The sequence below is a fragment of the Tursiops truncatus genome, chromosome 3 (assembly GCF_011762595.2).
Source record: "Tursiops truncatus isolate mTurTru1 chromosome 3, mTurTru1.mat.Y, whole genome shotgun sequence".
In the NCBI taxonomy this organism is placed as follows: domain Eukaryota; kingdom Metazoa; phylum Chordata; class Mammalia; order Artiodactyla; family Delphinidae; genus Tursiops; species Tursiops truncatus.
Genome location: NC_047036.1, coordinates 72,322,849 through 72,350,734, shown reverse-complemented (window position 1 = coordinate 72,350,734; position 27,886 = coordinate 72,322,849). Strand labels below are relative to the sequence as shown.

The following is a 27,886-nucleotide window of genomic DNA, read 5'->3' as shown; positions in this document are numbered from 1 at the left end:
TTGAGTGAGAGGTCATGAGAAACGCTCTTCAAGCAAGCAGTGGGTGGTGGCATCTTTGGCAATGCAGGCCATATATTGCTCTACACTAAAACTGTTTTCACCTCTGCTTCAAGGAGAGAGATCCTTGCGTCTTTTTTTTGTTTCAACAGGTAAATTCCAGCTTATTCCTCAGAGACTTTCTTGGCTGAAAATCAAGTTGGTCTTACCGAAGCTGAGCCCCACCAGGGGCACTGCTCTGCACTCCTGAGAGGTGAATGACAAAGGCCTCTGGCCGACCAGGGCTAGGAAATGTCCACAGCAAGACTCTTTTACTTTCTTCTCCATGGGAAAATGAAAGACTCCCTGACAGGGAACATGAAAAGGGAAGCTGGGTTTCATTTCTGAGTTCTTAAATTGGAATTCAACTCTTAAAAATAGAGTGAAATCTTTCCTTTTCCAAAATTCTATGACAGTCTACAAAAGGTAAAACATTTAAAAAGTCAGTGGGGGAGGGAGTGTAAATAGAGGAAGCTCCGTAGACCACACACCTTGCCTTTAATCATGCCTCCTTTACAAGGTAGAGGTCAAACCACCTAACTTTTGCACCTCACTGATCCTCACAGAGCTTATGGTATAACTAAAAATAAAGTAGATGAAATAACAGCTGCTCAACTGTCAGAAATATTCAGATGAACATGTAAATGGATATAAAGGTGTGTCTTTTTTGATTATCGTATGGGCCACATTAGGTTTTTAGAACTAACTCCTCAGGTATAAACAGAGTAGTCTGCTTAGTGACCATTATTTCCAGGTGAGGTATGAAGTTTTCCATTTGAACGAATAAAGTTCCTCTCATTCTCATCAAGCAGCCTGCGAAATTCTGATCACTTAAATCTGAGAGGACTGTATTAGGAGGCAAATAGCTCACTGTCCAGAGTAAAGAGGATTCAGGAAAATTAGTGGCCAATTACACATTTCCATGTTCTATAGGGAAAATCCTAGAAAAGCCACAACTCACCCACTTTGGGGGTCATATTGCCAACAACAACGAATTCAGGGATTTTTAACCCAGGAACATATCCAGCCGCCCAGGAAACCTTGAGAGAGCCATACGTGCCTCTCCTAGAAATCACAACTTGGCTTGTTCCAGCGGTGATGTCCAGGAGTGGAAAAGCAGTAGACTCAAATCCAACCTGAGGAAAAACATGCTTAGAACATTTTATTTCTCTCTAAAGGTTCTTGTTTTCTGAAGAGTGGGTTAAAAGTCAACTTTCTCTTTGTTTACACAGTATATTTCCTGTTCTAAAATATAGTCAATTAAAGAGTAGTAGTTAAGAAATGACATGTGAAATTTGAAAATTTATTCTATTTTATAATGCTGATTATAGTTTACAGCTTTATTTTTTTATCAAAATGTAAACCCCTGAATTAACCATATCTAAAAATATAATGGTAATTATGGTTAAATGAAAGGAAAGATTAAACATGGCATTTTAATATGATTTGTTGACGGGTCTTTATAGAACCTAATTTGTCTAGAACTGAAATCTGACTTCTTTCTAAGGTATAATAATAAATTCTTTATTTATAAAGTGAGTACCATGAACTAGATTTTCTATTAAGGTTCTTTTCAGCTCTTTGATTCAATACAATATCTTTTTTTTGAGGATCAGAAACCCTCAAAGATTTTTTTAAAATAACAATCTTTTTCATCCACACCAAGTAAGATCTGGTTTTCAGGGCAACCTTCCCAGGGTACCCTGGGATTCATAGATGAAATAAGTTCTGGTCAAAGAATAAGAATAAAACCAGATTCCTGGCTTCACATTGTTATTTAGACAACTCAGTTTACCTCTTTGGTCCCAATATCTATACATTTGGAATACCATAGAATCAACAGTTCTATATTAAGACTCATTCTCCCCATTTTAAATTGGAATGGAGAGGAGCAGAAAGTGTGAGAGGGGCCACAGGACAGCTTCTGAAGCCACAGAAAAGAAAAAACAACAACTTCAATTTGACACCTGCCTAGATTCCTTATTACAGTGAGGCTTCTGGTTAGCAACTGCCAAAATCTTTGGCATATCTGAGCTCATGCTTGCCAAATGGCTAGAGGCTGTTTGAAAGTGTCCTAGGCACATCACACACACACACACACACACACACACACACACACACACACACACACACACCCCATACAAATACTGGTAAGGAGTACAGAGGATACACCAAGGACAGGAATACTCCATGACTGGCCCTGATCTGGCCCTTTGATGTGACATAATGTTGTGACAACATGCATGGAGAAGGAGAAGAAAATAGTTTACTACACCAAACGAAGGATTCAGGTTGAAAGGGATCTTTGTTATAACAACCTGTGAACAAAAAGAAGGTAAGAAAATGTCAAAGCATTAAATTCTATACCCTCTTTCCTTCTTGAAAAGAGGAGGTGCAGAAAGAAGACAATTCCTCTCAGTTAATTTTAATGCTGGTGGATTCCACTTTAGGGAGCAAAGCAAATTCATTCCCTGGGGAGAAGCAGCCCAGGTGGGAGTAACTGGAGAGCATCCCCTTAATGGCCGGAGACCCTGTTACACAAGCTGGTGGCCAGATCTGCCCACACTCCTGCCCCTCCTGTACAGATTCCACATCCTGGTCAAGGAACTGAAGGAACTCCCACCTGAAGGAGTAGGATGCATGCTTATCCCTTATTATGGTTTATAAAATACACACATTACCGTAGCCAGAGACAGGAGCCCTGTCTTGTTCCTATATTGACAGAATTGGCCTACACAGGAAGCAAAGCCCTCAAGGTATTCTTTGTTCTCATGTGAATTTATAAAGTGATTAGGGAACAATCTTCCCTAAAATGAATTCAGGTAGAAGGTTCAAATACTTAGGTGCACCACTAGCATTAACCTATATCAGAACAAACTTGCCACAGTAAAAAGAGCCCCACAAGTTAAATATTTACAATCTTAGTAAATGAGAAAGTCTGAAATATGAACTGAGGTTTCATTCTAATTTTAATTATTTAGCATAAAATATCTCAATGTTAAATATTCATTTTCAAGAAAAAACCTGAAGTTTTGACTCTAGGTGACTGTTATTTTAAAAACTCTAGGACTTCCCTGATGGCGCAGTGGTTAAGAATCTGCCTGCCACGGCAGGGGACATGAGTTCGAGCCCTGGTCTGGGAAGATCCCACATGCCGCGGAGCAACTAAGCCCATGCGCCACAACTACTGAGTCTGCGCTCTAGAGCTCGTAAGCCACAACTACTGAAGCTCCAGCGCCTAGAGCCTGCACATCGCAACAAAGAGCAGCCCCCACTCGCCGCAGCTAGAGAAAGCCCACGTGCAACAATGAAGACCCAATGCAGCCAAAAATTAATTAATTTAAAAATTCTACACCTTACATTCTACAAGACAGAAACTTTCTAAAACTCCAGAAAGGAGATATAGTTTTCTATCTAATGTTGAAAACTGACAAATTATTTTCATATAGTGTATCCACAGTGTCTACTTTGATATTCATAGGATTACTTAGATTTAAGGAAATAGTGAATCTTAAGAAATTCTAAGAATCTTAGTCCTTCCTATAAGAGCTGCCCTCTAGTGGTTCCGAGGTAGTACCATACCCAGGGCCAATTACCTGAGAATTGGCAGCTTTCTCAGGGACTGGAAGGACAGCAGATTTTGCTTCCTGGAGAATTCTTGGCATGCCATAGAAACTTCCACCAACAAGCATCACAGTCACCAGTTGCAAGGTGAAATTAGAGCCCAGGGGTAGGAAGACCTATATATAAACAGTATCAATGACTTTTTTAATAGTAAAAAATAATTTTCAAAGAAAAATACTGACAATTGAAATGAGTCATTAGCATTTCCTCCTTTTGTATCAGTTTCATCAGTATATGCCCTTTCCCCCATGTTACAAAACAAAGCACCAGCAGGAAGACTTTGACGCTAACACTGAGAGCCATACAGTATTAAAAAAACACAAATCTGCAAATACTCTCTGTGTGCCCAAATGACCTGAAGAATGATGAGAATCTCAGAAGTAGTATTAGTGATAGAATCACGTGCCACAGGAATGGAAAGAGCTCACTGGTGAACAGTGTCAGCTCCTAAAACCAGCAAAACTCACTTTCTCCCTTTTCATTGTGTAGAAACTAAGAGCTCTAATGACAGTTACTTAAAACAGATAATGATTTAGGTGTACTGATTATTTGAATACTTTGGACAAATAAAGACTACTAACACCATTTATTAGACTACCAATTTTCAAAGTTTTAGAATCCAACAAAATAGGGAAATCCTGAATTTAAAACCTGGTATTACTTTAAAAGATTTTTTTAACACTTATTGATATAATACATTTTTCCATAGAAACCTTGTTACTGATAATGGATAAGTCCCCGTAACCTGGAATATTACTAACTCTGTACATCTTTACTGAATGTACAAATAACTATTTCTATGAAGTCTGTTCTTCTTTTAAATGTAATGTACTTAAAACACAAAACACACTCTGAAATGTGTAAAATATGTACTATAGTGCTTTCAAATGTGCAACATGAGGGGAACAGATGTTTTATTCATACAATCAACCTTCATCTTTTCAAAATCACATTCACTGAACATGAAGCATAGATCAAGTGCTGAGGAAACAGAAATAAATCATGGTGTCCTGACTTCAATCATGTGCCTCCCTCCTCTCCTTGAAGGGTGTGCCCCTTCCCCATGCAGTTCACTGGCTGGGCAGCTAAGGATTTTTTTTGTCCCTATTTCCTAAAGAATGAACGGCCAGATGTCAGCTCAAAGCTCCCAGGCATTTGTGCCTTCCTACCCAATTCTTCTGTTCATGGGTCCGTGCAGCACACAGACTTATGGAGTGTGGCAGGTCCCCAAGGTGCAGTAATTAAACATTAAAGTTGAACAGGAGTAATGATGGATTTGGAGAAACGCTGGTTTGCCTACAGAAGAAAAGCAGGTAGACTAATTTGAAAACGACCTTGAAGGTTTTTAGGAGTTGAGGGTGTTCTGTTTTGCCCTTCCATGTCCCTGATCCAGGACTGCATCACCAATACTATTCTACATATTTCCCATCATTCTTGATGGCTTTGGGCACAAATGGAGTTTACAGCCCCATAATATCCTGTGTGCATCTTGAACACTGCTTATCTGCTTGCTTTTATAATTGGCTGTTCAAGGGCCTTCTCCTGCACTAGACAGGGAGCAACCTGACAACAGAGATTATGTCTTTGTGATCACTGTAGCTGCTGTGCTTCTCACAATGACTGACACACAGCAAGTGCTCAATAAATATCTGAATAAATGACAGCCGTGAATATAATCTTATCTTGCATTCTAACTTAAATTCTTTTAAACGCAGACTTGTTTCTTTATCGTGCCAATGATTCTTACCATCAGTGAGTACTTCATCTGAGAAGCCTGTTGTTACCCAGGTGAGGTAACTGTTCACTCCCTGGTCCTCATGTTAAACCAACATCAAGAGTCTTCTAGTTTTCAGAGCCTAATGGAAACTCATTCTGTCCCAAGACCCACTTGAAGGTCCTTCTCTGTGGCGGACCTGTCCGAAGTCCTAACTTTTATCAGGGCAGTAGATCAGGTAGATCTATATGTAACTTGTAACTAACATCCCAAACTTTAAAGAGCAATGCATTACACCCAGGGTGTGAGGGGAGAAAGGGACCGCTGGAAAAATCCTCCCCTCAGTTTATGCGCATGTCACATGTTGCCCTAAATAGTCACCTTGGAAGTCTAACTCACATAATAATCTATGTGCAGTCTACACTACACATAGTGGAATGTAAGAGACAGAAGGAACCCATGCAAATTTAAATACACTAATGAAAGATGTTAAAGTAAGCAAATAAGAGGAAGCTTTCATATATGGGTAAGCTAGTAAACTTTTGTTACTCTTTATTGAAAATAGACAGAAATCATAAAAATAATAGAGCTTCAAAACAGATATTAAGAAATCCATAGATAATTCAAACAGGTATTAAGAAAGCTAAGTATCTTTATCAACTATACCATTAAGTTTTCAAAGTAAAATGACAAGAGGACTACCATCCTTCAGAATGTCCCAGGTACCACCACAGGAGATAATCTAAAAGTGTCCTCTGGTACAGACTTTCTCAACCATGAGATAATTAATCCTCACAGCTATAATGCATCTCATGCATGAAATAAATTAACTTCTCTGCCATGCATATGGAATGATACTAGTTATCTTCTTGGGAGGATGAAAACAGTTGCTCCAATCACTTTCTGTGGATCACACTGAGAAAGACTGCTAGGTATCTATTTGACCCACAGAAAATCCATGTATTCCTAGCACTCTCACCTGATATGTCGGCAGAACAGTCTGCTGTCCTAGGAAGTCTACAAATATCTTCCCTTCAACAAGCATCCAGACTGTGTGTGTGTGTGTGTGTGTGTGTGTGTGTGTTTGTGTAGCACTTGGAACAATTTCTGGAACTCTGAAGTACTAAATAAGTGCCTGCTACTATCTAGACAAAAATATTTTATCTCCAAATAAGAATATATTTATTTACTTATAATCTGAAAATACTTCAGTATATGTATTATCCAATAATTAGCATGCAGTTTCTAAGGTATTTTTCATGGTTCCATTTAAATATCAGAATAAGACTTTAAACTGATCATGAGATTAACTAGGGCTTTCCTGAAGGAGTTTTATTGGAATGATCAGGAAATTAAAGAAATGCTACAAACCTGACTCTTGACTGGCACTGTGTCCACTTTATATCTGGTGCCATCTTTGACCACCAGCTGCCTCTCTGCATCTTCAGTAACAACAGACTGCTTCTTAGGATCAGATGATATTCGATACCCAACAGTCACATCTCCAAATGTTCCAGCAAGCCGGGTTACATTAATTTGGAGGAATCTACTAAGGTTCTGCCTAATAAGTATTGACTGGTGATCTGAATACAGGGCAAATACCCCATGTGGGTCATCATTTGCAGAAACAGAGAACCGTGTGATGCATTTTTCTGGATCAAGTTCTGCTCCTCCCTTTACAGAAACAAGCTGAATCACATAAACTTCCTCTATCTCAGGTACATCATCTGGTAGCAAGTTAACATCAAAGCTGGCCTCACTTTCTCCATCAGCAATGGTGAAAAATCCTTTTGTAGACAGAAAGTCTCCAGTAATATCAAACTCACTGCTTAATTCCCAGTAAACCTAAAATAAAAGGAAAAAAACCCCAACAAAGTTATACAATTCAGTATACTGAATCAAAAATCCTTTAAATTAGTTTTCCTCTACTATATACAAAAGAAATTAAGTGTGCCTCATTATATTCCAAGTGAAACTTTCCAAGTAGTTAGGTAATTTAGAAAGTATCTTAACTCTTTCAGGCTGTTGTATGCAATTTGCAAGACAGGATTATAAAATTTCATTTCACCTGCTTCTAAAATAACATAATTTGAAAAGATAAACAAGTTAACTTTAAAATACCAGTACCACAAATACATTCAATAGTGAACCACAGACAATATTTGAAGGTAAAAAGTAAGTAGAAAATCTGACATTCACATTGGAATTTGTTTTTGTTTGTTTTTAATAAAAAGAGAATATCGAGGAGGAGCTTCCAGATGGCGGAAGAGTAAGACGTGGAGATCACCTTCCTCCCCACAAATACATCAGAAATACATCTACGTGTAGAACAACTCCTACAGAACACCTGCTGAATGCTGGCAGAAGACCTCAGACCTCCCAAAAGGCAAGAAACTCCCCACATACCTGGGTAGGGCAAAAGAAAGAAGAATAAACATAGACAAAAGGATAGGGACGGGACCTGCACCAGTGGGAGGGAGCTGTGAAGGAGGAAAGGTTTCCACACACTAGGAAGACCCTTCGCAGGCGGAGGGGGGAAGCTTTGGTGCCGTGGAGGAGAGCACAGCAACAGGGGTGCAGAGGGCAAAGCGGAGAGATTCCCGCACAGAGGATCGGTGCCGACCAGCACTCACCAGCCTGAGAGGCTTGTCTGCTCACTCACCAGGGCGGGCGAGGTCCGGGAGCTGAGGCTTGGGCTTCAGAGGTCAGATCCCAGGGAGAGGACTGGGGTTGGCTGCGTGAACACAGCCTGAAGGGGTTAGTGCACCACAGCTAGCCGGGAGGGAGTCCGGGAAAAAGCCTGGACCTGCCTAAGAGGCAATGGACTTTTCCTTGCCTCTTTGTTTCCTGGTGCACGAGGAAAGGGGATTAAGAGCGCTACCTAAATGAGCTCCAGGGACAGGTGCGAGCCACGGCTATCAGTGTAGACCCCAGACAGGGGCATGAGACGCTAAGGCTGCTGCTGCAGCCACCAAGAAGCCTGTGTGCAAGCACAGGTCACTATCCACACCTCCCCTGCCGGGAGCCTGTGCAGCCCACCACTGCCAGGCTCCTGTGATCCAGGGACAAATTCCCCGGGAGAACACACTGCGCACCTCAGGCGGGTGCAACGTCACGCCGGCCTCTGCCGCCACAGGCTCGCCCCGTACCCGTACCCCTCCCTCACCCAGCCTGAGTGAGCCAGAGCCCCCGAATCAGCTGCTCCTTTAACCTCGTCCCGTCTGGGCGAAGAACAGACGCCCTCAGGCGACCTACACACAGAGGCAGGGCTAAATCCAAAACTGAACCCCAGGAGCTGTGTGAACAAAGGAAGAGAAAGGGAAATTTCTCCCAGCAGCCTCAGTAGCAGCGGATTAAATCTCCACAGTCAACTTGATGTACCCTGCATCTGCAGAATACCTGAATAGACAACGAATCATCCCAAATTGAGGAGGTGGACTTTGGGGGCAACTAAAGTCCTTTTTCTCTTTTTGAGAGTGTGTATGTGTATGCTTCTGTGTGTGATTTTTGTCTGTATAGCTTTGCTTTTACCATTTGTCCTAGGGTTCTGTCGGTCCGTTTTTTTTCTTTTTTTTTTTTTAGTACAGTTAGTGCTTGTTATCATTGGTGGATTTTTCTTTTGGTTTGGTTGCTCTTTCTTTCTTCCTTCCTTCCTTTTTTTTAAATTACTTGATAAACATTTTTTTATTTTTAATAATTATTGTTTACTTTAATAACTTTATTTTATTCTTTTCTTTCTTTTTTTCTCCCTTTTATTCTGAGCCATGTGGATGACAGGGTCTTGGTGCTCTGGCCAGGTTTCGGGGCTGTACCTCTGAGGTGGGAGAGCCAAGTTCAGGACACTGGTCCACCAGAAACATCCCAGCACCACGTAATATCAAACAGTGAAAATCTCCCAGACATCTCCATCTAAACGCCAAGATCCAGCTCCACTAAACAACCAGCAAACTAAAGTGCTGGACACCCTATGCAGTTCTAAGAGGGAAGTTCATAGCAATACAATCCTATCTTAAGAAACAAGAAACATCTCAAATAAACAACCTAACCTTACACCTAAAGCAATTAGAGAAAGAAGAACAAAAAAAAACCCCAAAGTTAGCAGAAGTAAAGAAATCATAAAGATCAGATCAGAAATAAATGAAAAAGAAATGAAGGAAACGATAGCAAACATCAATAAAACTAAAAGCTGGTTCTTTGAGAAGATAAACAAAATTGATAAACCATTAGCCAGACTCATCAAGAAAAAAAGGGAGAAGACTCAAATCAACAGAATTAGAAATGAAAAAGGAGAAGTAACAACTGACACTGTAGAAATACAAAGGATCATGAGAGATTACTACAAGCATAAAATGGCCAACCTGGAAGAAATGGACAAATTCTTTGAAAAGCACAACCTTCCGAGACTGAACCAGGAAAAACAGAAATATAAACAGACCAATCAGAAGCACTGAAACTGAAACTGTGATTAAAAATCTTCCAACAAACAAAAGAACAGGACCAAATGGCTTCACAGGTGAATTCTACCAAACATTTAGAGAAGAGCTAACACCTATCCTTCTCAAACTCTTCCAAAATATAGCAGAGGGAGGAACACTCCCTAACTCATTCTACAAGGCCACCATCACCCTGATACGAAAACCAGACAAAGACATCACCAAGAAAGAATACTACAGGCAAATATCACTGATAAACATAGATGTAAAAATCCTCAACAAAATACTAGCAAACAGAATCCAACAGCACATTAAAAGGATCATACACCATGATCAAGTGGGGTTTATCCCAGGAATGCAAGGATTCTTCAATATATGCAAATCGATCAATGTGATACACCATATTAATAAAATGAAGGATAAAAACCATATGATCATCTCAATAGATGCAGAAAAAGCTTTCGACAAAATTCTACACCTATTTATGATAAAAATCCTCCAGAAAGTAGGCACAGAGGGAACTTACCTCAACATAATAAAGGCCATATATGACAAACCCACAGCCAACATCGGTCTCAATGGTGAAAAACTGTAACCATTTCCACTCTGATCAGGAACAAGACAAGGTTGCCCACTCTCACCACTATTATTCAACATTGTTTTGGAAGTTTTTGCCACGGCAATCAGTGAAGAAAAAGAAATAAAAGGAATCCAAATTGGAAAAGAAGAAGTAAAGCTGTCACTGTTTGCAGATGACGTGATACTATACATAGAGCATCCTAAATATGCTACCATAAACAACTAGAGTTAATCAATGGATTTGTTAAAGTAGCAGGATACAAAATTAATGAACAGAAATGTCTTGCATTCCTATACACTAATGATGAAAAATCTGAAAGTGAAATTAAGGAAACACTCCCATTTACCAATGCAACAAAAAGAATAAAATACCGAGGAATAAACCTAGCTAAGGAGACAAAAGACCTGTATGCAGAAAACTATAAAACACTGAGGAAAGAAATTAAAGATGATACATAGACGGAGAGATATACCATGTTCTTGGATTGGAAGAAGCAACATTGTGAAAATGACTCTACTCCCCAAAGCAAACTACAGATTCAATGCAATCCCTATCAAACTACCAATGGCATTTTACACAGAAGTAGAACAAAAAATTTCACAATTTGTATGGAAACACAAAAGACCCCAAATAGCCAAAGCAATCTTGAGAAAGAGAGACGGAGCTGGAGGAATCAGGATCCCTGACTTCAGACTATATTACAAAGCTACAGTAATCAAGACAGTATGGTACTGGCACAAAAACAGAAACACAGATTAATGGAACAGGATAGAAAGCCCAGAGATAAACCCATGCACATATGGTCACCTTATCTTTGATAAAGGAAACAAGAATATACAATGGAGAAAAGATAGCCTCTTCAATAAGTGGTGCTGGGAAAACTGGACAGCTACATGTAAAAGAATGCATTTAGAACACTCCCTAGCACGATACACAAAAATAAACTCAAAATGGATTAAAGAGTTAAATGTAAGGCCATACACTATCAAACTCTTAGAGGAAAACATAGGCAGAACACTGCATGACATAAATCACAGCAAGATCCTTTCTGACCCATCTCCTAGAGAAATGGAAACAAAAACAAAATAAACAAATGGGACCTAATGAAGTTTAAAAACTTTTGCACAGCAAAGGAAACCGTAAACAAGACGAAAAGACAACCCTCAGAATGGGAGAAAATATTTGCAAATTAAGCAGCTGACAAAGGATTAATCTCCAAAATTTACAAGTAGCTCATGCAGCTCTACATCAAAAAAACAAACGACCCAATCCAAAAATGGGCAGAAGATCTAAACAGACATTTCTCCAAAGAAGATACACAGATTGCCAACAAACACATGAAAGGATGCTCAACATCACTAATCATTAGAGAAATGCAAATTAAAACTACAATGAGATATCATCTCACACCAGTCAGAATGGCCATCATCAAAAAATCTACAAACAATAAAGGCTGGAGAGGGTGTGGAGAAAAGGGAACCCTCTTGCACTGTTGGCAGGAATGTAAATTGATACAGCCACTTTGGAGAACAGTATGGAGGTTCCTTAAAAAACTAAAAATAGAACTACCATACCACTCAGCAATCCCACTACTGGGCATATACCCTGAGAAAACTATAATTCAAAAAGAGTCATGTACCACAATGTTCATTGCAGCTCTATTTGCAATAGCCCGGAGATGGAAACAACCTAAGTGTCCATCATCGGATGAATGGATAAAGAAGATGTGGCACATATAGACAATGGAATATTACTCACCCATAAAAAGAAATGAAATTGAGTTATTTGTAGTGAGGTGGATGGAACCAGAGTCTGTCATACAGAGTGAAGTCAGAAAGAGAAAAATAAATACCATATGCTAACACATATATATGGAATCTTAAAAAAAAAAAATGGTCATGAAGAACCTAGGGGCAGGACAGGAATAAAGACACAGACCTACAAGAGAATGGACTTGAGGACACGGGGAGGGGGAAGTGTAAGCTGGGACAAAGTGAGAGAGTGATATGGACATATATACACTACGTAATGTAAAATAGATAGCTAGTGGGAAGCAGCCGCATAGCACAGGGAGATCAGCTCGGTGCTTTGTCACCACCTAGAGGGGTTGGGTAGGGAGGCTGGGAGGGAGGGAGACGCAAGAGGGAAGAGATATCGGGATATATGTATATGTATAGCTGATTCACTTTGTTATAAAGCAGAATCTAACACACCATTGTAAAGCAATTATACTCCAATAAAGACTTTTTAAAAAAACCAAAAACCTTGAGAGAAAATGGAATGTTTTAAAAAAAAGAGGATATCTAAGATTTCAGAAATTAAGAATTTCCCCCTCCCAAAATCTGTAAAAAATTATCTTCTAAGAATTTTTTTACCTCCAAACCATAAAGTTTCAACTGAAGAAGTAACAATTAATCACCAATACAGGAAAAGAGGTAAGTTTATAGAGAGAGTTCACAAAATATGTTTTGCTAGCAAACAGATAACCTTGATCAGTTCGATGAATATACTCATGATTTACAAGAGCATCTCGATTATATTGAAAATAAAGAATATATGCATATTGATCTAAGAGAGTAATAGATCTAGAGCAGTGATTCCAAGCCATGTTTTCTTGAAATGTTTCAAGGATTCCACAAACATTTAACTCAGTTCAAACAATGTTCTAAACTTCTAAAATAATAAACACATTTAAAGAGGTATATCCAAAAAAAGGATATATTAAGACTATATTAAACAATTTATAAAAATCATGGATACGCCTGTTCAGTAGGAAAAGCTTCACATTATAGCAAACAAAAAATTATAAAATAGTTCATTTTCTTCATCATTAAATATGAGAAAGATCTTTTTAACTTAATTGTAACTGAATTTAGAAAGACAGCCAGAGGTTGGTGCCGGCTAGAGTCCAAACGTGCTCCAATGAGCCTTCTCAGCGTGCGTGAAAACTCATGTCACTTCAGTATATCTAAAACTTTAACTCTCCAGCACACGCCGTTTCTCTGTTCCTCTCAACCGCAGTTGTTAGGCAAATTACTACTCTACTTAAAAATCAAAGGAAAAATGATACCATAATCTCTCCCAGAGTGCCCTTGACTCTTTTGACAAAGAAAGTAATGATCAGGGGCCCTTCCAGAGCTAACGGCTCCAAATAGGTCTCCTCAGATAAAGAGTCGGGAGCAAACTGAACCACTCCATTTGGATCACCAAACTTTTGTATCTAGAAAGAGAAACAGAGAGCAGAGTGAAAATGTATATAACAGCTATGGATGAAATTACGGTATCCAATATATCAACACACTGGTGTATTGTGTATGTACAAGATAAGCTGAGGAAATGAAAGAAACACAATCACGATACTTGGATATAATCCACCTAGCTACCTGATTTTTAAAAACCTTTGTTACGTTGATTGTTACCAAAACAGGTAGATTCTTATCCCCCAAGGATAATGGGAATAAGTGTTCAGAAAACTACAATTTGTAGAATCACCAAAGGATAATACTTCAATGACTGAATTTAGCTTTATTCACCTCTCATTTGCTTCATTAAGTTTAGCTTACCTCTTTCTACTCATTATGATATAATATAATACGGAGAGTAGCAAAGGCCCTGTGACGGTTAATTTCATGTGTCATCCTGGCTAGGCTACAGTGTCCAATTGTTTGGTCAAACACTAGTCTAGATGTTGCTGTAAAGGCATTTTGCAGATATGATTAATATCTACAACCAGCTGACTTGAAGTCAAGAAAATTATTCTCAATAATGTGAACGGACCTCATCCAGTCAGTTGAACCTTAAAGAGCAAACACTGAGGCTTCCCGGAGAAGAAGGAATTGTGCCTCAGGACTGTAATTTAGGAATCCTGTTTGAGTTTCCAGCCTGCCCCACAAAATTCAAACTCAAGACTGCAACTTCGGTTCTTTCCTGGGCTTCCTGCCTGCCAGCTTGCTTTATGGATTTTGGACTTGCCAGACCCCACAATCCCATGAGCCAATTCCTTAAAAAAAAAAAAACAAAAAAAAAACTCCTTCTCCATATATATTTCCTAATAGTTCTGGTTCTCTGGAGACATCTGACTGATACAGACCCCAGACATGAGTGTTTTACAAACTTAAAAAAAAGGTGCATCTTTCAGTCTTTTTTTCAGTAACCTTGGTCCCCAGTACTTTCTTCCCCAATGGACTGGGTGATTCATGCAAAATATGCTGAACTCGGATCTGATCCACACCATCATTGCCCTAATTGTACAAGTACCATTCTTCCTTCCAACAATCTGACTTGTGACATCTGTGAACTTTTATGTACTTTAATGGCAAAGATATCCAATGCGTATGATATGACAAATGCCTCCTCTCTAAAAGTGCCAAATATCCCCAAAACATCAGATTTTCTCAGAAAGTGTAAAATAAGTATTTCTCATTATCTTAAAGCCTTTAAAAATTATCAGTCGGGGCTTCCCTGGTGGCGCAGTGGTTGAGAGTCCGCCTGCCGATGCAGGGGACACGGGTTCGTGCCCCGGTCCAGGAGGATCCCACATGCCGCGGAGCGGCTGGGCCCGTGAGCCATGGCTGCTGAGCCTGTGTGTCCGGAGCCTGTGCTCCACAATGGGAGAGGCCACAACAGTGAGAGGCCCACGTACCGCAAAAAAAAAAAAAAAAAAAAAAAAAAAAATATATATATATATATATATATATCAATAATAAGGCTATGGAATAAATTAATATAACAACCAGAACATCTGACCCACAGGAATTACTATGACTTCATTTGGTCTTATAACTTTAAATTCATCATAAGCCCATAGAGTTTCAACAAATGTAAATGCATTTTCCAATAAATCGTTAAATCCAAAATTTTGTGGGCGAAACAAATTCGGACTTACTGTTAATGTAACATCTTTAGCTCTGGAGTCTAATTTAGCTTCTCCTTTCACAAGTTTAAGTTTAATAATGAAAGTCTTTTCAACTTCAATGTCATCATGAGGATAGACTATCAGAGTGATGCTTCTCACTCCACCTTCCCCATCTCCAAAGGAGAAGGACCCGCTCACCGGGTCAGCGATGTCTCTGTTCTGTGATGGTAAGGCTTCCTGAGAATTGGGTCCGACTATCTCCCAGTTTACCTGCAGGGTGTTTGTTTTTTTTAATAGAAACGATCAGCTTTAAACAAAGAATTACTTAGCAGGATATGTAGTATTTAAAATATATATAATACATGTGAAAATTATTCTAGAATACCTCCAGCAAATTCCTATGTTATCAACTCATGTTGTTTAAAACAATATTTGCAAATATAAGCTATGTATATATAGAATATCTGTTTTCATGAATAGCAATGTCTAACAAGTAAAGAAAGATCTGAATACCCAGTCATTTGTTATCACCACAGGATAACAAAAACATAAAGGTACATATTCTAAATATATATATTAGAGTAATATGAACTTTAAAAATATGAGTACAAACTGTCTTGCTAGTGCACAGCTTCTGTCCATCAAAACCTATTTGAATCAGACTATAAAACCATGTGAAAGGTCTGCTGGGCGTGCAGCAATAAATATACTTAAATTCCTAGTGTAAGAGAAACAGAAATTTTCATAAATTGTTACAAGAAACAAAAATTTTATATTGCAACAAATGCATTTTTTAAAGTTTCTATAATTTAAAATTGTATACTTTTCATATGCATAAAGAAAGAAAACTGGGCACTTCTCTTTGCTTCTTTCATCTTTCATCAGCATTGGACACAGCTGACCGCTTCTTTTTCTTGAAACACTGTGTCCTGTCTTCCTTGGCTTACATGTTACTCACATAACACATACCTTCCTAGTTTTCCTTCTTTACTTCTCAATCTTTTTGGCTGGCTCTCCCTCCTCAGATCCCTAAATGTTGGGAGCCCGCGCTTGGGTCTATACCCCTTACATCCCTGTCTACACTCCTTAGGTCACAGAGTTTCAAATGCCTCCAGGTGTGTCAACATCTTTTGAATCTGTGTGCAGTCCTGACCTCCCCACAACCCACACTCGAACTTCCCCCTGCCTACCTGCCCCTCCACTGGGGTGTCTAGTAGCTATCTCAAATCAACAAGGCCAAAACAGAACTCTTGCTTTTCCCCCCAAGCTTCGGCATCTCAGTAAACAGCACTACAATTTAACCAGTTGCTCAACTAAAATTCTAGCAGTTATCCTTGATTACTCTCTTCCCCTCTACAAGCCCAGTGAATTTTTCCTCCAAAACATACTCAATGCCCATTCCCATCTGGCCAGCTCCATCTCCACCCTTGTCTGAGCCATCGTCAGCTCTGCCCTGGGCTATAGAGGGCAAGAGCCTTCTAACTGCTCTCCCTGCTTCTACTCCGGCTTCTTGACAACCCATTTTCCTCACAGCAGTTATAAGTGCACTGACAACCTGGTGACACTGACATCATTCCCCTGCTTAAAACTCTCTAATGGCATCCTATTTGCACTTAGACTCATCATCTTTAACCTGGCTTAGAAAGTTCTCTGTGACCAAACACCTACTGGCCCCTCTGATCTATCTTGTGCTGTTATCCCTTCATTTCCAAGCCCATCCACCACATGGACCTCTGCATACCACAAACATGCCAAGTTTGTAGATCTGCACTAGCTAATCCCTCTGCCCAAATGCTCATCCCTCTAACAATTACTTGAGCACCTCTTTCTTATCAACTTTCAGCTTTAATATCACACCCTTACCATCCAATCAACAGTGGCCAGCAGGTCACTTATGATTGTGTCTCCTGATTTTACATTCCTGCAAAAAACTTAGTGTTATCAGATCATTTTCTCTTCAGTTTTTTGTTTATTGTTTGAAAACTTTATGAGAACAGAGATGAAGTCTGTCTTGTTCACCAGTGCGTTCTCAGGGCCTATAACAGGGTCTGGTACATGGAAAGCCCTCTACAAATACTTGTTGACTTTTACCAGAATCCTTCATTTAATTTTTAACTTTCTCTCAAGAGTGTCCTGAGGACAGCTATATGCCTTATGCATTTTTATGTACTTCAAAGGATTTTAGAAGCTGCTTTATACCTACTAGGTAATTAATAAGTATTACTGACTGTGAATAAATAAATGACTATATTTGAGGAATAAGAAAATCCAACACCATATCTATCAATCCAAATTATTTTTTAAATCATGGGAAGAATAACTCTACCTGAATCTCTCCCAAGAGTCCTCCAGTCCGCTCCAGCATCAAGGGTAAAATCATTGTAGAATTGGGATTAGGAATAGAAATTTTGCTTTGATTGAGAAATCTTACTACACCAAAGGGAGAGTCACTCTTGGCAATCGTGATTCTGCACACTAGGTGGCGCCCAAGGACCGCTCCACCAGTAGCTCCAATGAGCAGGATTTCAATGGGCTCCTCAAATTCACTGCATAGCAAGGAGCAATTCTGTGAGTCTAAACATATTAAAATGCTTCTAAAATCCAAATAACTAGTCATTTTCAAAATTGGTCATACATATTCAAGGCACAGTAGTCACACACCAAGTGGTAAGAAGAGGGTGCTTAGCTAAAAGCACAAATGATCACTTCAATATTACATAAACTGGGATAGTTATTAGACTTTCTTCCCCTCTTTTTAATTGCTTAATGCATTAAGGAAGTGATCTGCAGGATGTTTCCACATTCTGATTAGACTTTTCAAATCTAGAAGAATAAAAATTATTATTTCTTCTTCTGTTTGAGAAAAAGTGAGGCACTATCACAATGGACTCCCAATCCCTTTTTCCCTATCTCAGCACCTCCTAAAGTTTCTCACTCATTTTTCAATGGGTACAAGTATAATCTAAAATTCTATTATCAGTGCAAAACACAGGTAAGGACTGGAGCACAATACTCATGCTTTACATATGCCCATGTTATTTCCAATATCACTAAGTAGTTTTACCTTTCATTGTCATCAATGATGGAAACATTTATAAAACTTAAGCTCTGCCCATGCTGAAAGGTGACTGAACTACCATGCAGTATATAATCAACACCACCAGGAACTGCAGAAGAGCTCTGAGAGATGACATCAGCTGTCACACGGCCGTAAGTGCCATGAAGCCTCACCACTGGAATCATGATCATCCCTACGTCCTCCTCCACTGTAACAGGAATTTGAAATTAATTGGTACGCCAGAAAAAGCAAGTGACTTTTATAAGATTCAGTCAAATCAAACATGACAATTAAATATAACAGTACAACACAAGCACTCAATTTTTCCGCAGTTCATTTATTGCTTTAAAAAACAATTAGTGAAAATGTCATGACTTATTTTTTTTTTTAGGAGAACTACAGTATGTCACAAGTTGAAAATTATAGTGAGCAGTGTAAGTTAGAATTTAAATAATCGATTTAATCATTAGCATAGCCATTCTTTCTCTGTGTGCCACATATAAATAAATAACCCTTGCTTTTTTGACAATGCTAGATGAGCACAAAAAACACTTAAAATATGTGTACTCAAAGGAAACCATTCTGGGGGGCTTCTCCGGTGGCGCAGTGGTTGAGAGTCCGCCTGCTGATGCAGGGGACACGGGTTCGTGCCCCGGTCCGGGAAGATCCCACATGCCACGGAGTGGCTGGGCCCGTGAGCCATGGCCGCTGAGCCTGCGCGTCCAGAGCCTGCGCTCCGCAAAGGGAGAGGCCACAACAGTGAAAGGCCCGCGTACCGCAAAAAAAAAAAGGAAACCTTTCTGGATTGTTTCTGCATATTTAACTGAAACATCAGTAATATAAAAAATAAGGTGTATGTTATTTATATCATATGAGTGTTTGAAAACTCCAGATATAAAGATGATTCTGTTACATTTTCAGTTCCTATGAAATCTACTTGTAAATCTGAAAATGTTTCCTCAGTGCTTGATTTCAACTTAAAATTTCTATTCATATTTTATTTCTTCTTCAGTTATGCTAACATATGTATATTAAAATATCATTTAATAGAGTTCACACTAGCCAGGGCTAAACAGTACTGAACTTACATTGTAATTATAAATGCATTGTCCCAAATATCCCCAAAGATAGTGAATCAAACAGAAATCAGTGAACAAAAAAGATCCAAGTCCCTTTTTTCTGCTGGTATAAAAATGCAGCCTTTTTTTACTTGCTGTAGACTGAAGTTCACAAAATGGTGATGTTTTCCAGGACTTTACCCATGAAGTCAATACAAATCAACTCCTAAAGTGATTTCTGATGAACTTAAAAAATGGCTAGATAATGAAAGAATTTCACGGAGGCAATGAAGCCAATAAATTAATTGCAACAAGATACCATGTTTATTTTGAAAGGTATATTCATATTCTGCTTTTGAATAAAATCAGAAAAAGCAGCCACCTCCTTCTACCAGGAGGAAATATAACCATATATTCTGCATTCTGCTTCTATAAGAGGGGAGAATTGGCAAGATAAGGCAAGCTGCTATTAGATACTGTTTCAAGAAAGCATGATTAGGAGTCCAGATACTACCTGCACCTGCGGTCCAGTAAAATATTTCAAAGGTGATTATTCATTAGGAAGTGAATATTCACTGATTTCTAATCACAAAGGAAATTAAGCATTACATAAATTAGAAATATAAGTGTTCGAAATATAAACATTTCAACAATCTTAAAGTTAAACATAGTTTCTCTAAATGCCTTATTCCCAACCATTCCACTTTGCCATACAAAAGTGAGATTCAAGACTGCCCAAAGGTAATTCAAAATATATTTTTAAAATAAATATGTAAATATATATAAAGGCATATATAAATACATACAAAGGTGTATATATGTGTACACACACACACGCACGCACACACGCATGCACACACCCCAAATCAGGAAAATTTGCATACAGCAATTCAAACTGACAATGTCGTGCTGAGGTACTCTAATTCAGAAATTGGTGGTAAATTTATAAGTAACGTTACTGAACCTACCTTCAAAGGCAGTATAACTTGGGTCAAATTCAATGATTCCCTCTGCGTTATCATTTTTCATTATGATGATTCGGACAATGGAGATGTCTCCTATTTCAGGAGGTTGATCCACCTGAAGTCCATTTTCTTGGATGGTAAAATCATACCCTCTTTCAGAGTCATAAAAAATAAATAAAATAAATTGAGTATAATTGTTTAGCATGAATTGAAGAAGGGTCCTATTAGCTCCTATAATTTAGTCCTATTAAGCTTTTTCATCCTTTTAAAGATCCCAACACGAAAATACTTTTCTTTTCTGAAATGATGTTTGAAATATATTTCTGTGCTGTTCCCAATTATCACCGCCTGCATAAAACCAGAACTAATATAAAGTTATTAAACTTAGGCAATAGGAAAAGATAATAAAACTATTAGGAAATTGGGAAGAAGTTGGAAAATGAACCTCTGGGGCTGGGAATGTACTGCTGAACACATGCTACAGTAATGGGTCACGGAAGGGAATGTACATGAAATTGTAGTGCACTCAAAGATGGAAACCAGCTTGGTTAGAGATCTACAGTGTTAGGTGAGAGGGTTACTTTATTTATTTATTTTTTTTATGGAAGAGAGAGTTACTTTAAGGATATAATGAGTGTCATGCCACTAAAGAAATTTTAAGCTAAACCATCAAGATTCAAGAAAATATTCCAGTTTCTGTGAATATCAATTAAATCAATGCCTCTATTCTTTCACATAGATGGTAGCTTACTTGTCTAGCAATGTATTTCTGCTGAGAAAGTCTCTTTTAAAGATTGCTATTACTCCCATCAAAGAAAAGTTTTGACTTCCTGGGCTTTACATCGCTTTAATTCCTGAAGCTACCAAAAAAGATGGCACTAAACCATTTTAGTCCTTCCTTCAATTCCCAAATTCTATTTACCTAGTATTTTTAACCTACCTAGTTTGGAAAGGTTGAACGCTCATTAATTAGATTATATACAAGACAAAATTAGAAAACTGGGGGTTAAAACATTAAATGATAAGAGAAACCGTTATCAGTAGTCTGAGATGGATCATGGTTTAGCTGCTTACCGTAACTGAATATCAAGGCAGTAAACTTTCTAGCAACTAGGCAAATTGGGTTTATACTACTCTCCTTTTCAGATCAAAGGAAGCCTAGAAATTTATCTGGAAGAAAAACTTGTTTCCTCAGAATTAAGCTTAAGTAGGAATTGCCCTTTTTAAAGGGCAGCAGCGAGGACAAATGCCTCAAGCCCCACTTAGTCAAAAACACAGATATAATCTCACACATAATGAGCTACATTTACCAAACTTCACTCAATTAAAACAGTCAGTGACCATCTCAAGTTTTAATACATTTAATATAAGTACAAATTCATTCCCATCGTCAGACACAGAATCATACCTGGGAAATTTAAGAGTTGAAGTGTTAGTGAGCCCACAATAATTTTTCCCAGGGGAATGATATACACTCTGCCTAAGTCATTCAGTGAAATATTTTAGTTAAAAAAAGCTTTAAAGCATTGCATTAATATCACACATGCAAAAGCATTTTCATTGCATGCACAAGTAAACTTCCTTTAGGACATATCTAAGTGCAAACATTATTCCAGCTGAAGGTTGTATGTAAGCCATAGGTGCAGAGGTGCTTCTTGAGCCACTTAACCTGTAGGTATTCCATCTATTTCATCATGCAACACGTGTTTCCCACCCTTGTTAATCAAGTCACTGCACTAAATCAGAGAATGAGAGGGACTCAATATGGTTAACTCTTGTTTTTCAGTGAAAACATGGTGCATTAACTACCAACCATCTTTTACTCAAAATTTTCTCCCCTGCTTTAAAAATGCCATTGGGCAAACATCTACCTCATTCATCACAAAGAAGACAATATTGTACAGCCTTCAGAGACATCAGGGAAAGAAATCTCTCAGTCCAGCCTGTTCCCTGGTGTAGAGACAGAGACGGAGGAACCAAAATCTGTCCCACCAGCTGACCTTTGACCTAGAGAACAGCTCCTCTCTTTCCTCACCAAATTACTACAAGTCCACACCATGTTCAATTCCCCTGCTGCCCAGCGTGCCTTCACACAACAGAAACACATACTTTCAACTTTCAGGAAAAAATTTTACTTAGAACATTGTATAATTAACAGTCTTTGCCACCACTGTCCTGGTCTAGTGTCACATAAATGTGAGACAAAGCAGGGAAAGACTGTTTTACAGTCAGTTCAGTATTAATCCCTGCGCAACCTAGCTTTCACTCATCCTTTCTCTCTGTTTTGTTTCCTTTTTCCTATTTTTCTCTTTTACTTTACCTTCCCAGGAGTTCCACCTTTGTAATCACTAGGGAAAATTCCTCAGGGCCTTCAGGAAGGTTGTCATCAAGGATTTCAATGTGCACACTTTTCACCGTCTCCCTCGCTTCAAAGAGGAGCTGCCCTGGTGGAGGGATGAAATCCACGCCGGCCTCGGCTGTCCCACTCACAGCCTCAAACCAGAGCCTCACGGGGCCAAAAGAGCCACCCGAACGGATGATTGTGAGGTTAACCTATGCAAGAAGCAGTTTTTTATTTTGGATGAGTACTCTACCAGACAAGACTTAATTTTGAGTGTCTCTAATCCTATTTACCAGGATTATGTCGAAGTTACACGTAAATGTATCAAAGTATATAAATTCTATGTTAAAATGATATCAGGAACACATTAATCAGTTTGTGAACACTTTGGAATATGAACAGAGAAACACATTTTAAAGATCACTCACGATATAAAAAATAAAAATGATATTTAACATTTTAAGCATTTCATGCTCCACCTTTTGCACTTCCTCTGACACCCGAAGTTGTTCTTGTGAAAAGGCGAATCGTCCATAGGGAAAGTCACTAGCCACCACTGTGATGTTGGCAGTGCTGCTGGCTTCACGCCATACACCCCCGTCGCTGACTCCAGTGAGCTGAAACTCATAGAAACACTTTTCCTCGGGAATGTCATCATTCAAAGCCTAGAGAAGGACAGAAAGAGCCATGAGCAGCAGAATCTGAACATTTAAAAAAATATATCTATCATATAAGCAAAACAATGAACTCTCTAATACTGACCACCTCCCACCACCCCACCCCCCAACCACACACACACACAGCAAAGGGCATAACAGCAATCAGTAATACTGATACCTGTAACACTACAATTGCCGCAGACTGTCCATCTCGCATTGTTAGTTTTCCTGAAGTTTCAGCAAATTCCCCCATGGAAGGAGGGAATATCCTCCAGTACACTGTGACCTCCCCAGAAATCGCTGGGCTGCGAACGAGGCTATAACAACACACAAATGTATATTTCACTTTTTATTGAAAAGAGCTTTTCCTAAATATTTGCTCTATCCTTCAAAAATAAACAATTTTCAATTATTTCAAGAATATTATGAATTTCAATAACCCTATCTATCAACTATAAAGCAAAAAAAGTCTTTTAATTCCAAGACAGTAACACCCAAAATACTGAGCTTGTGTAAATCTGCTTGACAAGAATACTAGGAAAAGCAGAACACTAAAAGTAGAAGGTTTAAAGGAATAAAAAAAAAGTACGTATGGACATTCCACTTACTACACAAGATACAAAATACGAATAAAGAACGGTAAACACTTCACACATGCAGTGCTAATGAAAAAACTACCAAAAAGATAAAGTTTTGACACAAATTCAGCTACTTTATTGATAACTGCTATCTCACTCCTCATGAGAAAATTTATGATAAACAAAACTGCCTATGATCATACTACCCTAGTTAAATAATAGGTCCTAATTTTAGAACAATCAGAATCATCAAATCTTTGATCCAGATGATTTTTTAAGGGATGATTCTGGAGCTGAGGCACACAAGCTTACAGAGATGAAGTAACTCCTATTTTACATGGTTAGTGACAGAACAGGGCTGAAAGCACAGATCTCTTGATGTTACTCAGTGTGCTCTCCTTGGCATGGGGTTGTGCAAATAATCTAAAGAACAGTCAGAAACCTTCTCATGGCCTACCCAGCTCTTCGGTGGGGATAATGGTGGACTCTGGGAGAGCTCACACCAAGGAGTACTACCCAGAATTGCTGCTGCAAGTGTCTTTGTCCCCACGGGGAGCCACAGCCACCCCTCCACCTCTGCAGGAGACCCTCCAACACTAACAGGTCCAAGGCAGAAGGCAGAAGGTACACACTCCCATTCTGCAAAGAAAGAGGTAGAGGGACCTTAAAGTAGCATTTTTTAGAAAAGCTGTGTGGTTGACAGGGTCTTGGTGCTCCAGCCAGCTGTCAGGCCTGAGCCTCTGAGGTGGGAGAGCCGAGTTCAGGACACTGGTCCACCAGAGACCTCCTGACCTCATGTAATATCAAACGGCGAAAGCTCTCCCAGAGATCTCCATCCATTTCAATGCTAAGAACCAGCTCCACTCATCGACCAGCAAGCTACAGTGCTGGACACCCTATGCCATACAACTAGCAAGACAGGAACACAACCCCATCCATTAGGAGAGACGCTGCCTAAACTTATAATAAGGTCACAGACACCCCAAAACAAACCATCAGACACGGTCCTGCCCACCAGAAAGACAAGATCCAGCCTCATCCACCAGAACACAGGCACTAGTCCCCTCCACCAGGAAGCCTACACAACCCACTGAACCAACCTTAGCCACTGGGGGCAGACACCAAAAACAATGGGAACTACGAACCTGCAGCCTGCGAAAAGGAGACCCCAAACACAGTAAGTTAAGCAAAATAAGAAGAGAGAGAAACACACAGCATATGAATGGAGCAAGGTAAAAACCCACCAGACCTAATAAATGAAGAGGAAATAGGCAGGCTACCTGAAAAAGAATTCAGAATAATGATAGTAAAGATGATCCAAAATCTTGGAAATAGAATGGAGAAAATACAAGAAACGTTTAACAAGGACCTAGAAGAACTAAAGAGCAAACAAACAATGATGAAGAACACAATAATTGAAATTAAAAATTCTCTAGAAGGGATCAATAGCAGAATAACTGAGGCAGAAGAACGGATAAGTGACCTGGTAGATAAAATAGTGGAAATAACTACTGCAGGGCAGAATAAGAAAAAAGAATGAAAAGAACTGAGGACAGTCTCAGAGACCTCTGGGACAACATTAAATGCACCAACATTCAAATTATAGGGGTCCCAGTAGAAGAAGAGGAAAAGAAAGGGAGTGAGAAAATATTTGAAGAGATAATAGTTGAAAACTTCCCTAATATGGGAAAGGAAATAGTTAATCAAAAAATACACTAGAAAGAATCAAGAGCAGAATAACTGAGGCAGAGGAACATTCTACAAAGTGAAAATAACTACAGCAGAGCAGAATAAAGAAAAAGATTGAAAAGAATTGAGAACAGTCTCAGAGATCTCTGGGACAACATTAAATGCACCAACATTCAAATTCTAGGGGTCCCAGAGGAAGAAGAGAAAAAATAAGGGACTGAGAAATATTTGAAGAGATTATAGTTGAAAACTTCCCCAATATGGGGAAAGAAATAGTCAATCAAGTCCAGTAAGCGCAGAGTCCCATACAAGACAAATCCAAGGAGAAACATGCCAAGACACATATTAATAAAACTATCAAAAATTAAATACAAAGAAAGCATATTAAAAGCAGCAAGGGAAAAGCAACAATTCACACACAAGGGAATCTCCATAAGGTTAACAGCAGATCTTTCAACAGAAACTCTGCATGACAGAAGGGAGTGGCAGGACATATTTAAAGTGATGAAAGGGAATAGCCTACAACCAAGATTACTCTACCGAGCAAGGATCTCACTCAGATTCGATGGAGAAATTAAAATCTTTACAGATAAGCAAAAGCTAAGACAATTCAGCACCACCAAACCAGTTCTACAAAAAATGCAAAGGAACTTCTCTATGCAGGAAACACAAGAGAAGGAAAAGACTTACAATAACAAACCCAAAACAATTAAGAAAATGGTAATTGGAACATACATATTGATAAGTACCTTAAAAGTAAAAGGATTAAATGCTCCAACCAAAAGACATAGACTGGCTGAATGGATACAAAAACAAGACCCATACATATGCTGTCCACAAGACATCCACTTCAGACCTAGGAAGACATACAGACTGAAAGTGAGGGGATGGAAAAAGATATTCCATGCAAATGGAAATCAAAAGAAAGCTGGAGTCGCCAATTCTCATATCAGACAAAATAGACTTTAAAACAAAGACTATTACAAGAGATGAAGAAGGACACTACATAATGATCAAGGGAGCAAACCAAGAAGATATAACAATTGTAAATATTCATGCACCCAACATAGAAGCACCTCAATACATAAGACAAATACTAACAGCAATAAAAGGTGGAATCGACAGTAACACAATCATAGTAGGGGACTTTAACACCCCACTCTCACCAATGGAGAGAACATCCAAAATGAAAGTAAACAAGGAAACACACGCTGTTAATGATACATTAAACAAGATGGACTTAATTGATATTTATAGGACATTCCATCCAAAACCAGCAGATTACACTTTCTTCTCAAGTGCACATGGAACATTCTCCAGGATAGATCACATCTTGGGTCACAAATCAAGCCACAGTAAATTTAAGAAAACTGAAATCATATCAAGCATCTTTTCTGGCCACAACGCTATGAGATTAGAAATCAATTACAGGGAAAAAAACTGAGAAACACAAACACATGGAGGCTAATCAATGTGTTACTAAATAGCCAAGAGATACTGAAGAAATCAAACAGGAAATCAAAAAATACCTAGACAGAAATGACAATGAAAACATGACAATCCAAAACCTGTTGGATGCAGCAAAAACAGTTCTAAGAGGGACGTTTATAGCATTACAAGCCTACCACAAGAAACAAGAAAATTTCAAATAAAAAAATCTAACCTTACACCTAAAGAAATTAGAGAAAGAAGAACAAACAAAACCCAAAGTTAGTAGAAGGAAAGAAATCATACAGATCAGAGCAGAAATAAATGAAATAGAAACAAAGAAGACAATAGCAAAGATCAATAAAACTAAAAGTTGGTTCTTTGAGAAGATAAACAAAATTGATAAACCATTAGCCAGAGTCATCAAGAAAACAAGGGAGAGGACTCAAATCAATAAAATTAGAACTGAAAAAAGAGAAGTTACAACAGACACTGAAGAAATACAAAGCATCCTAAGAGACTACTACAAGCAACTCTATGCCAATAAAATGAACAACCTGAAAGAAATGGACAAATTCTTAGAAAGGTATAACTTTCCAAGACTGAACCAGGAAGAAAGAGAAAATATGAACAGACCAATCACAAGTAATGAAATTGAAACTGTGATTAAAAATCTTCCAACAAACAAAAGTCCAGGACAAGATAGCTTCACAGGTGAATTCTATCAAACATTTAGAGAAAAGCTAACACCCATCCTTCTCAAACTCTTCCAAAAAATTATGGAGGAAGGAACACTCCCAAACTCATTCTATGAGGCCACCATCACCCTGATACCAAAACCAGACAAAGATACTACAGAAAAAGAAAA

The 27,886-nt window shown here is 38.7% G+C and overlaps 1 protein-coding gene across 1 annotated transcript in view; it reads right to left on the bottom strand.

The window, feature by feature from the left end:
• The window catches only part of ADGRV1 (adhesion G protein-coupled receptor V1), a 564,070-nt gene that overhangs the window by 340,948 nt on the left and 195,236 nt on the right, over positions 1-27,886 (bottom strand). Inside the window, exons 62-73 of the mRNA XM_073801943.1 lie at positions 23,502-23,640; positions 23,144-23,329; positions 22,644-22,876; positions 20,327-20,475; positions 18,307-18,508; positions 17,569-17,788; positions 15,273-15,512; positions 13,458-13,607; positions 6,746-7,219; positions 3,633-3,776; positions 998-1,172; positions 207-342 (exon numbers count right to left, since the gene is read on the bottom strand). Of these exons, the coding sequence (XP_073658044.1) occupies positions 207-342; positions 998-1,172; positions 3,633-3,776; positions 6,746-7,219; positions 13,458-13,607; positions 15,273-15,512; positions 17,569-17,788; positions 18,307-18,508; positions 20,327-20,475; positions 22,644-22,876; positions 23,144-23,329; positions 23,502-23,640 (2,448 nt within the window). The remainder of the gene's footprint in view (positions 1-206; positions 343-997; positions 1,173-3,632; positions 3,777-6,745; positions 7,220-13,457; positions 13,608-15,272; positions 15,513-17,568; positions 17,789-18,306; positions 18,509-20,326; positions 20,476-22,643; positions 22,877-23,143; positions 23,330-23,501; positions 23,641-27,886) is intronic.